The 12,241-nt window shown below is 47.3% G+C and overlaps 1 protein-coding gene across 1 annotated transcript; it reads right to left on the bottom strand.

Moving 5' to 3' along the window:
• LOC146199057 (uncharacterized) lies at positions 1-2,221 on the bottom strand. The gene is made up of 2 exons (XM_084592700.1): positions 1,787-2,221; positions 1-171 (listed from the first exon to the last, which is right to left on the bottom strand). The coding sequence occupies exons 1-2, from the start codon at positions 2,219-2,221 to the stop codon at positions 1-3; spliced, it is 606 nt and encodes a 201-aa protein (XP_084448826.1).
• Positions 2,222-12,241: the final 10,020 nt, after the last annotated feature.

Raw genomic sequence — 12,241 nt, forward strand, 5'->3', positions numbered from 1 at the left:
TTAGAGTATGGTGCACTGGGCAAGAAAGCAGTTGTCACAAGCCTCGTCCTTGATGTGACGTTGCCGGACTTGCGTGTACAGCATGGACGACACGCCGCCAACAACGAACAGCACAGTCGCCGCGCACACCACGTACAGCAGGATGCGGCTGGACGCGCGCGAAGGATCCACCTGCGACGCACCGTGTGCGCGGAAAACAGCAGTTTGCGAATAACAGCTCGCTTTCCTCATGCGAAAAACTGCACGTACATAATATGCAATTGGTTTGGTTTGGTTTGGTTTGTGGGGTTTAACGTCCCAAAGCAACTGAGGCTATGAGAGACGCCGTAGTGGAGGACTCCGGTAATTTCGACCACCTGGGGTTCTTTAACGTGCACTGACATCGCACAGCGCACGGGCGCCTTGCCTTTCGCCTCCATCGAAAAGCTGCCGCCGAGGCCGGGATTCGATCCCGCGTCCTTGGGAACAGTAGTCGAGCGCCGTAACCACTGCGCCACCCCGGCGGGGTATAATATGCAATTGAGACGAGAACAAAGGCACCAGCGCTGAATTTGTTTCTGTAAGCACTACACAGAATAGCGAGGTTCCCATTTAACGAGAGCCCTACTTATCGCGTTATACGATGGCTCGAAGTCCGCTCCAATTTCGACAGCTCGCAGAGCTATCGAAATCTGTGGCATAATTTATGATTAATTGGTAGGTATGAACAAATTAATTCGAAAAAGGTGTCTTCATAGGACGTCGTAATCCAAAGAAGATCGAGAAGACGGCTAATACGGGCTGGTTGGTACATGATCACGAATAGAAAGAAACAACGCTACTAAGACGAGACAAGAGAGCAGCGCATGTGCTTGTTTGCTTTCATGGTTTCTTTCCATTCGTGACCAAAGATCCTACGAGTATAGCGTAAAGTGGCCCTGTGATTGCTTGCAACGAAGGGGTGTGAGATGTCTCAAGCCCGGGAAGCACTCTACTTGAAACCCTTGGACTACAAAGAAAACGGCGATGTGCCAATAAAATTAGCTAAAAGATGTAACTGAGTTTTTTAACAATTATTACAGTGACGCAGCGCGATAGTTGTTCTCGCATCATCCTGAAAATTTACGGAGTATTGTCATGAGCCTATCTGTCTGCTGTTCATGAAGTTTTTTTTAAACAAACATATCCCACTAGGGTTCCATGACTGTCTTCATAAGCCAGATCCTTCCTTCTGTAGGTAGCCACAATGTCAATTATTCTTAGATTCATTATGCTTTACAGCTTTCCTGCTAAGCGAGAGAACAAAATTATATCCCTGATTTAAGCCTCACAGTGTCATCAGTGATCATACGAACTGCACCTGACGCCACACTAGAGTTACACGACGCTTTACACAGGACCTGACTGCAGCCAATGTAAAGCTAAGGCAACAAAGCTGTTAAGTTGCTGAAAAAGTTGTACGAAACGGTTCTGTACCTTGCCTCCGGGAGAAGCCCCGTGAATGAATGACCCTCTCGATTCCCGTGTTTTTTTTTTTTTTTTTTTTTTTGCGCTGGTTTTAAAGGCGCTGTGAAGTATTGAGCGCTCGCAGTCTGCCCAGTTGTCTACAGACCGTTTAACGCCGCGCCTCTAGTGCAGGGTCACATTCACTGACCACCAAAAACCTTTCTCGCGACAAAGTTTCCTCATGTGATCATTGCAGGCTCACCAGCGCCTGGTAACACAGCTACCCCAGATGGCTATTGATTCCTTCAGTGCACGTAACTAATCTCTGAACAAATAGCGATTACATTCTGTTCTTAATTACCTTGACGCAGGAGCCCTCGTCTTCGGCAAAGCCTCGATCGCAGACGCATCGCTCGTCGACGCATTGAACAGCGTCACCGGCACAGACAAAGTTCTCCGAGCAGGCGTCCCCCAGCTGGACGAGCTTTTTGCAGCGGTCACCGAACTGGTCCGTGAATCCGTGCTGGCAAACGCAGAACTGCTCTAAGCAGCGGGAAGCCGGGTCCCGTGTTATGCACGTCTCGTCAGAGCTGCACGGTTCGGACTTCAAGAGGCCGTAATTGGTTCTAGGTCTCAGTTCCTTCTGAGGACGCTGCTCTCCCTGTTGTTGATGCTGTTGCAGGTAACCTTGTTCAGCTGGTTGTTCAGAGCTGCTCAAGACAGTGGCCGTCGGCGAACATTCAGTCTTCAGCAGCAACAGCAGAAGAACGCCCATTACGCACCAAGTCGTCAACATTTCTTCGGTGTCCTCTAATCTCTGGTCTGAAGATCTTCCGGGAGCTTTTCATTCATGACAAAACGGGTTTCACGGGGTAGGTTAAACTGCAGACGCTGATTTTACAGGTTTTCACTCCCATGACAATCCAAACAGACAGGGGAGGAAGGTGTGTCAACCGCAGTCTGGTTAACCCGGTGGATTCATATCCGTGAGGATGGTCTACCTTCTCCCACCGTTCGCTGCGTGTGAAAAGTAGAAGGCGCCGGTTGAAGACAATAACTCATGGGGTTACAATGACGTCTAATTTCTACAATAAAAAAAAATTAAACGAATCATTACTAATTTTTGGTTGCTGGAGCAACCGACTCTTTTTAGTTTAGTTTATGGGGTTTAGAGATTCAGTGACATAGGCTATGGGAGACTCCATAGTGGAGGGCTGCGGAGATTTCGACCATTTGGGGTTCTTTAACGTGCACTGACATCGCACGGTACACGGGAACCTTGCTCTTCGCCTCCATCGAAAAGCGGCCGCCGCGGCCGGGATTCGATCCCGCATCCTTGGGCACAGCAAACGAATGCAGCCGGTTCTTTTTGTATGGACAAAAAAAAAAAAAATCGGCTCTTTTTATATGGGCAATATGGCTGCTTCATCAAAATGCACTTGCTTTTAATGACAGAGAAGTGCACTGTTCACAACTTCAGGCCCTTGGTAGTCACTGCTCATGTAGTAATCAGCGTCTTGGACGTCGATGTATAGACCAGACAGATATGCTTGCCCTATATCTCGCACTGTTTATCGCCATGGAAGTTGCGAAGCCAACATGCATAATATGCAGCCGTTAGTAAACAAAACCGATCTTAATGAGAACGATTTCTCACTGAGCGCACCCCAACACAAAAGCCACAGCTTTGTGACTATAAAATTACCTGCGAGTGCGGTTGTGGTTAGACCTGGATTCACTGTCGTAAGGACGGGCGGCAGCATGTCCCGCGGGCCAGCAAGATATGCCGCCACCGTGCAAGCACCGACACGAACGGCGATTGAATGCCGGTCGCTTTGCCGACATCGCTTTCTTTAGAACCAATACGGACTAATCATTACGTTGCCTTTTGTGCAGCAACAATTACAAATATATCATTGCATCGTGAGGATTTCCAGAAATATTGTAGCCACAGAAAGATCCCTTTCATACTAATAAATGAACCGATAGGAACCTAGAAGTTTTTGTTGCAAATAAAAGAAAAGATGTACGTAATTCCTACGCTTCCTCGAATGTGCTTTCCTCGGGCACGTGCTATTACAGGGAAGAAGAAGAAAAACTGGAGCACACCAGCAATGATTGAACGTCTACAGAAAGAAAAGAAAAGAAACAGCCGAGGTGGGGGTATTCTATCGTTGTCAGCCATTGCCTCTTAAGGAGCGAGACTTCAGGGCAGTAACTAGTACTTTTGCAAGAACCGCGGAGATCACACTTGCCTATAGAGCGCTCGAGCGGTGCTCTACAAAAGAAAATAAGCGGGCCTTTTACACTTTGGAACAAGTTATTTCTTTCGCTCGAAGACGATTTCGAAGCGAATAGTAGCTTTTCGTGAACTGCTGACCGAAAAAAATAAATGCTAAAACTGCGCAATGGTGCATTTCCTAAATAATGTGCTTTTTTTTCTAGCAAAACTCAGGAAAACTTCATTGAAGCTGTTTAGCGCTCTACAACGTCGAAGCTGCGACCTTTTGTAAAAATGAGCATCTGAAATTGGGAGAATCGACTAACCTGCGCAGCAAACCTTTTTATTGGTCTAGCTGCTGGTTTTAATTGTGATTGCGTCGTAGTTCGGCTATTGTTTTTAAGTTTTAAGCGGCGACTCCAGAAGCTTACACGGGCTACTACGAAGCCGTGTAGGCACAGGCGCAGCAATTCGGCACTAGTACGTTAAGCATACGATAATGGCACTATTGTGCGCACTGTTTGGAAAAGTGTTGCATTTATATAATTTTTCTTGCAAGAGCTAGTTATGGCACCAACGCCCATGGTGAAATCTATATCTTGTACTGTCTTTACTGCGTGCCCCCTTCCTATGATAATTCTGCTCAGGTCGATATGTTTGCCAGAGGGATAATAGACCACCGTCCGCATCTATGACATTGCAGAATTAAAAATACTTTTCGCTTGTGGCTGCGCAAGGCCATATTAGCTGAATATTTAACTTTGAGACAATAATTTTTCCCTACGCGTCCGTGACGGCAAAGTGGTCACCTTTTCTTATTCATTGTTCTGCATGGGAATGGGGTGAGACGGAATGTTAAGGTGATAAGCGACTGCTTATTTGTTTTTTATTTTCAAATCTGCTTGTCTCATCCATTCCGCGCATTCTGCTTTAATGCAATAGCGTGCAAGTAACCAAATGAAATGCAATTAACCAAAAATTCGGCGCCGGCGTCGTAAGCGAAAAATTTGGAGGACGCTTAAGCTTCGCCTTCAAGTGTGGAACGCGATAGCGTTATTGCACCTCGTTCGCACCGCCCACTCATTCGCTCGGTATGCTCTTGAGTCACACAAAGACATAGTTTTCATACTCAACACTTCTAAGTGCACTGTACAACTTTTTTTCTAATTATTTGTTCAAACAAGTGCTTCTCACAATCTACATGAGTGAAGATAGTGATCTAAAGAAAGGAAAGACGCTTGATTCTACAACCCGTGGGGGTGCACGGCGAAACGTCAGGGGCGAGTGGCGCGCCACGTGTCGGGGCAGCGCCGCACATTGCGAGGAGGGGTTCTTCTGTGTTTGCCGCAAGATGGCTCTGCATGTGCGCGGAGCGCAGAAGAAATGTAGCGGAAACGTACTTCGCTACTCGTGTAACTGCGACTTCTGTAAGTAACATGCTCATAATTACCGATATACACCGCAGTATAACGTTCTACGGCACGTTTCTAAGGCAACACCGCATTCGCTAGAAGCGCTTTTGTACCGCTTTCAAGCATCGAACTCGTGAAAAAAAAAAACAAAAAAAAAAACTCGTGGCTGAGTGGTAGCGTCTCCGTCTCACACTCCGGAGACCCTGGTTCGATTCCCACCCAGCCCATCTTGGAAGTTGCTTTTTATTTATAAAGTGCATGCCGGGATTTATCGCTCACGGCCAACGCCGCCGACGACACCGGCTTTTCTGCGACACGAGCTCCTTAACGCTACCGCGTTAAAATCATGAGTATGGCGCTGGCAGGCGGTAGCTGGCAAGCAACACGGCAGCACACTGAGTGAACGTAGGGTTGCACTGACGTTGCTTTTGACAAGGACCTTCCAACTCGGGCCTCTCCTTTCATATGGGAGGGAGACATTAGAATCAACCTGCCAGGAAACTTGCATTCCCGTTGCCCCAGGTCAGTGTTGCCACATTAGTCGGCTTGAGTTTTCCAGGTGTGAACACAAAATTTCCCCTTTTTTCCCCCGAAATATTTTTTCGGGAAAGAATAATTTTAGAGTGAACACCTGTAATTAAATTCATTAGAAAAGTAGCACAATACAATAAAATACAAATTTCACAAATAATGTTTATCAAAGGGATAGTTCTTCATGGCACCTTCCTGAAGCTATCTGTGTAGGCTGACACTAGCTATAGAGTTTCCAAATATATGCTACTCAGAAACTCTATGACGCCAGCGACCCTGCACTTTTTCTCTAACTTAATTACCCTATTCTCTCTTCCCCATCCCTGAACCGAGGCCTGATCGTGTCCGCGGCACAAGGACAAAAATCCGTCTCTTCCCTGGCCTTGGCTGCAGAGCGACAGAAAGTTCGGAATGTATCTGAATGCATTCCGGGGACCAGTGTGTACGTGAAAAAAATATCACGCACTTGAAACACTGTTCACTTCCGACCTTCCTAAAAGTGAATCCAGAAGGCTACACTCTGGGCGCTTTTACAGAAAGCCATGTGCGCAGTTCATTGCGTTGCAACCAAGGCTAGGCAGGAAAGTGAAGACATGCCGAAATTTTGCTCCCCAAAAAAGGTCAGCTCGGCGTTTTCACCGTGTCGCTACACATTTTTTCCGAGCAAATATATATGGAGCAGCCGTTTCTAGCGACAACAGAAATTTCCCACATTTTCAATTAGTTTAAATAGTTTCCCTGTTTGTCTTAGTAGCTTGAATTTCCAACGAAATGGGAAATTTCTCACGATTCGGCAACACTGCCCTAGAGCACGCAGGCAAGTTCAATACGGCTTTGTTAAAGCGGGGCTTTATATGTGGGCTCGTAGCCTACGCTATAGTGCCATACACTTAAAAGCGGAGCTGCAGTGTCCTCCATAATTTGCTTTGTAGTCGGCGAGATTAGCGCAGTCTCGTACAGGTGTTTCGTCGCATTTGAATCAATTCTTAACTGCCCTAAAATACAAAAAGAAAACGTACACCTTTAGAGCGCCGTATATTTTAATGTAAATCATGTTTTAGTCATCTTTTCTGTCGTGAACAAAATTTTACGACTCAGGCAAGATAGTAAACATGGCCTGCTTATACAAGAAGGAAAGTAAGTGAAGGCAACTTCGCCTCCGGGAGTTGGGCGCGTTTCTATGATGAGGCTGCCTCCGTCCTCTGTCAAACCAGCGAAGGGCCTTCAGCCAGGTACCGACGGTGCAGTCGACGCCGCGCGTACTGCATTGATCGCGGTTCCACTTTTCGCCGTCGCCCCTCTTAAAGGGCCACCACACCCAATGAAAGCGCCATCTCATTACGTCACGGCCCCTTCAGCCAATGGCGAGGCGACGTCTTTTGAAAGGACTCTCACCTCTTCCCGAGGGCCGCCGCGACGATGGGAGGAGGAAAGTGAGGAAAGGGACGGAAGGGTGCGCAGGCAGCATCGAACCGAGCATACGTGCGTACTACATCTCTCGGACACTCGGCCAGACTCGAGGTTTCGAGCCTGGGAAAAGGAGGCGACGCAGCTCCTCTCGCGAGGCATGCAGCCTGAGCTCGTTTTCATCGCGCCTCGCAATACTGCGTTTACAGAGGCTACTTCCAGCCGTGATAGTCGGTGTTCGGCTTTCGAAGCTGTCTACTTGTTCCCTGGGAAAGCATTGTTCAGGTGTCCTGACAGCGGGCGCCGCCAAAGCGACGCGTGCGTGTTCAGCGCGAGGTCATGAGTGGTGGCGGAGGCCGGGGTACGTCGAGAGGACCGAACGGCCCAGATGAACTATGCCCGACGCACCACCGCTGTCCAGGAAGCCAGCCACTTGCCACACCAGCAGACACGAGAGGACCTGACCAAGACTATGGTAAGCGAGCGAATGAGTTGATTGGTTTAGATGTCACTGGAAATAATCCCAACCGAAGTAGCTGGCCTTTCCATGGCCGAACGTTCATTATAAGATAGTAAGTCAATCGCAGCATCCATAAAATGCGCTGGCAAGCATCTCCCCGTCTGTCCAACGTAAAACCACGTAGCTGAGGCGGTTTATCAGACATGACACAGTTTATGCACACTGCTATCAAAGCGTTATCTACATTATCTCGCTCAGATGCAAACGGTTTTGCGCTGGATAGACGGGGAGATGTCTAAACTAGAGATTAAGAGCGCACGAGAGGGCTCACGAACTGCTCGCAAAATCCGCGAATCTCACACCGCACTGCGCAAAATGTGACTGCTTTCCACTAATAAAGAACATCAAAGTGATTAGCAGAGCTATAAATAGAAAAGAACGAGAAAATTATGGAAGCATTTGGTATTAACACAGCGCCAGAAAACCAATGCATCAGTGCACCTTCGGTGATATGAGGGAGAATAGAACTTCACTGCTTGAAGGGCCAAAACCTAAGGCCTTTATAATGCGCACGTGTGGCTGATTCAGAGCTATGGTTTTATCTTTTCTTTACTTCGTTTCTTTCTTTTTGTTGTCTTTCTTTTTACGCATAAAGGTGCGGATGCAAAAAAATAAAAACAAAAACGACCCCGATGATCTGACGTCTTGGTGTGCCTATATACGAGGGACTTGAAATTATGATCAAGCTTATCGAGGTTCTTAAAGTTTGCTTTGTGCAGCAACACTATAAGATTTATAAATAGTATCCAAAATCAAGACTGCATCACATATATTCAATACAAATAATCCGCTATAGATATTCCCCACCGTGGCGGGCGTCATGCAGAAAGAGAGACATTACAGCTTGTGGACGCGGGTGAGGAGTAGCATGTAGGCGTCACCAGTGAACGTTTATCCTGATAGATAAGGCCGAACGATATCGCTTTTGTGATGACATCTCTCCATGCGTAGGAAGCAAACAGATGACGGACAACCGCAAATAGAAGTGACACGATATAGGCGAAGTGCCGCTTCTTCGAGTGTCTTATCTTGTTGCATATGTGTGAGCGCCTTCGTAGAGCTTCTTATCGGCTCGTACAGTGAACTCCTGCTCTGTGCACGAGTGCGGCAGTCTCGTGCACAGGTCGATTTTTCTTGCGACCTCAGGCATGGGTGCAGCAACGGCAAGTGCGACGGCATTACAAGAGCCCGCGTTTTGTTTCAATTTACGTCTGACAATTTCTGGATTTTCGAAAGAATTTCACTATCCGCGAAAATTTAGTGAGGTCTTGGTAGACATAGTTGTAGCTGTTGTTTGTTGAAGATTCGCCCGTCGATTTCGGGAAGCTGTGCTAAAATAGAAGCTTTTACTGAGTTTCACCGCTCAAGGAAAGGCCGGCGACGCAGAAAACGTTTTTTTTTTTTCGTTCTTACAAATCCACAGAATTGTACAGAAAGTCACATGCTTATCACTCTGAACGATACTATTTAGTGTAGACAGTTGTGGCGAGAAGAGGAAGACATGAGGCGAACCATGCCGCTCGAAGCCTGTCCGAAGCACGAGCTTCTCGCGGCGCGCGGTCTCGTGAGTGCGAAAGCCAGGAGTGGCACGAGCAGGAAGACCGCCAGCGTCAGCAGCAGCAGGAGAACTGACTTGTTCCGACAAGAACGCAGTCAAGGCGACTTCCTTCTGGTCGCTCTCGGTCCTTGATCCGACACAGACGACGACGGTGAGTGGATCGACTACTTGACTGCTAGAAAGGTCAGTGACTCGACAAGTCGAGCCGATCGCCACCAAGTTTCCGCGCGGAGGGCGTCAGGCACCGAGGTGTCAGGACGCTGGTCTCTTCAAAGGCAGTCGCCTGATTTCGACATGGCAGAACGAGGTGACGTCGAATCCAATGAAGAGGCGCCAGACGAGAAAGAAGACGAGAACGTCGAGGGTGAAGGCACCGGTGGCGACGGTGTCGCATCCACGGAAGACGCGGAGCTGTTGAGCGTCTCCAAGGAGGACGTCGACAAGTCTTCCAAAGAGGCCGCCGCTAGCGCCGTCGCCCAGCCCCAGCATGGCGACGTGTTCGAGAGGCTCCGCCAAGCGCAGCACGCTGTATCCCCGTCCAACGAGATTGTGTTCAGCGTACAGCAAGAGAACGACCGCTGGCTCGTGGTGTTCCTCGTGGCCGGCCTGTACGTGTTCTTCTACGCGATCGGTGGCCTGGCCTACTACCTGCTCGACGAGTATGGCTACACGGTCGCCTACTCGGGCCGCGCCAACCACTCGAACGGCAACACCGAGGAGCCGTTAGGTGCCCGCCACCACTGAGTGGACGGAACTCATGCGTGCCACATCGCCTGGTGTGTGGCTGTCTGAGGGCGCAGAACTGCCGGAGCACATGAACATGCGCTTCTTTCGTTTCTTCTTTTAGTCTTGTTATTAAAAGTGCTGAAATATTTTTAAATGGTAAACGGCAGCAATCTCAACTAACCTTTACATATGAGATTTAGAGTGAAATGCATACTTTTCTCTATGTCACTCCATTCTATTTCGGCGAGTCGCAATGCGCGTATGGCTTTGACGTTATTGTATAATCGGAAACGGGACATCTACAAGCGATAGATTTAGTCGTGAGCGATAAGACACGCGTACATGGTAGGGTGAACATTTCACGCCCCTATTAAAGGCAGCTTGCAGGGCCAGCTCAGCGTTAGTGCAAAGTAGTGATGCCTTTCAAAATGTGTTCCGAGAATTCTTAACTTAAGCCAGTATAGCTGTCTACAAAAACGTCCGCTAGGAACATCGTGCCCTGCAGCTCGCCAACCATGATGATCAGGCTAAATGCTCAAACGTCGTCGGATGTTGCAATCTGCCATTCGAAGGAACGTTCTTGAACTGTTTTAACGTGATGGAGCGACCTCTAACGCCTATATACATGTCTCCAGAAGGTTTTGGTGTAGAATGTAAAATGACCTTATCCGGCTAGTTAGCGCCTATCGCACTGTAGGAACATTAAATTTTGGAACAGTAAGATAGAATTGCTAAAATGAGGGTTCAATTAACTAATTTTTCTTCGTCTGACAAGCACAATGCGGCTAACGGAGATACGACTGAGATGATGCTTGCGTCTTTTTAAGGTTGTGGTATTCTTTTGCTTGCATTGTATAAGTGCGTACGTGTGGTTTCTCTAGCCTGATAAAGGATATTCTGGAAAAGACCACAAGGGTAGACAGAGGCATCTTCTGACAAACTGGCCGGGTTAACTAGAATGCAGTTGACGGAACGGTCTGCTGAGCGTGTGCTTTCTGCAAGCAAGGGGCAAAAACTATTCACATCAAGCGTAGAGAAGAGATGCGCATCAATTATCACTATATAAATCCGACCTGCAGAGCAAAGGTCGGATTTCAAGCCTTATGCTCTCCATACGTAGCAGCACTGATACCCACTTACCAGCATATTCACGGAGACCTTTGAATGCATTGCTTGCGATCGTAGTGTGGTAACGAAGATAGAATCTTATCAACTAAACGTGAAGATAAACGATGCAATACAAAACACACCAAGGAATTCGTTCATTAGAACGCTAAATAATGAACTTGACTAAGAAGACAAACTAGCGTAATTTGTACTGTGAGAAAACAGTCGAACGTTTGGGGAAATCTCCAAGGCCAGAACATACTACTGATAATGTAATTACGTGTTGGCTAATACCATGGACCAACTCCATTCTGGCTTTCCATGAGCTAGCCGCGCTGGCTAGCATATTTAGGAGAGCGACTGCCCCAGTCCGCTGTGGTATCGGGCTGGGCTGGGACGAATTTTTTTTAAACTACATAAAGTTTCCGCGGAAGCTCTATAGATTTTATTTGTGGTACAAATGTCAATGTGTAGTTCTTATTTTGTTACAAGAAAACTTAGAACCGAGAAATCTGGATAAAAATTGTAACGTCGACTCTTAAACTCGCATAACACAAAAGCTGCCACAACATATACCCAAGCGTCAAAACACAGGGAATGTATAGTAGCGCAGTGCTCTCAGTAGCATGCTATAGATTATTTGAAGCACAGAATGTTTAGTTTCTTCAATAATACTTACTGTAAACAAAGTGTGCACGAGAAATACAGCTGAGCTTCTGCGTCAGTTGTTACATGTTGGCCTCTTCACCGGCATATAAGTGGCTCCATGTCCTTCGTTGCAGGTACGCGCTTGGGCCCGTTGTTTCGCAGATACAACTTGAGCTACGGCACAACTATTTGTTGGATAATTTATACCGTCCGTATTCTTCCGATAAACGAAATACCTTTTTCAATGTCCCTAGGCACAAACGTGGTCTGATATATATCCCAAAAATCAGATAGAGATGGGTGGTGCCCTTCACGCAAAACCTCCAGTGCTGTCGTATGAAATCTAGTGCGCAGGGTCCATATTCACGGCGCCTCGGCATCACAAAATAAGACATATTGCGGGAACTGTTTCAGATAACCACAAACACTTTCTCTTAGCAGCACTTACAAAATAGCCTTGGAATGACTGCCACTGGAAGAACTGTAAATGCCGCACGGTAGCCTTTCTGCCTTAAGGTGTGCGTACCGATTTCCATTTTTCAGAGAACGTTGAATATCCAAGACCTCCTGTTCCGAGTCACTACGCCGGATTAGATTATTGATTGCTTGGTTTGTTAGCCTGGAGATTTGTTGTCACTTGTGCCTCCGTGTAAGCAAATTTAAAGTAGGTGCACATTTCTTTGACA

The sequence above is a fragment of the Amblyomma maculatum genome, chromosome 2 (assembly GCF_055883805.1).
Source record: "Amblyomma maculatum isolate TAMU_Amacu chromosome 2, ASM5588380v1, whole genome shotgun sequence".
NCBI lineage: Eukaryota > Metazoa > Arthropoda > Arachnida > Ixodida > Ixodidae > Amblyomma > Amblyomma maculatum.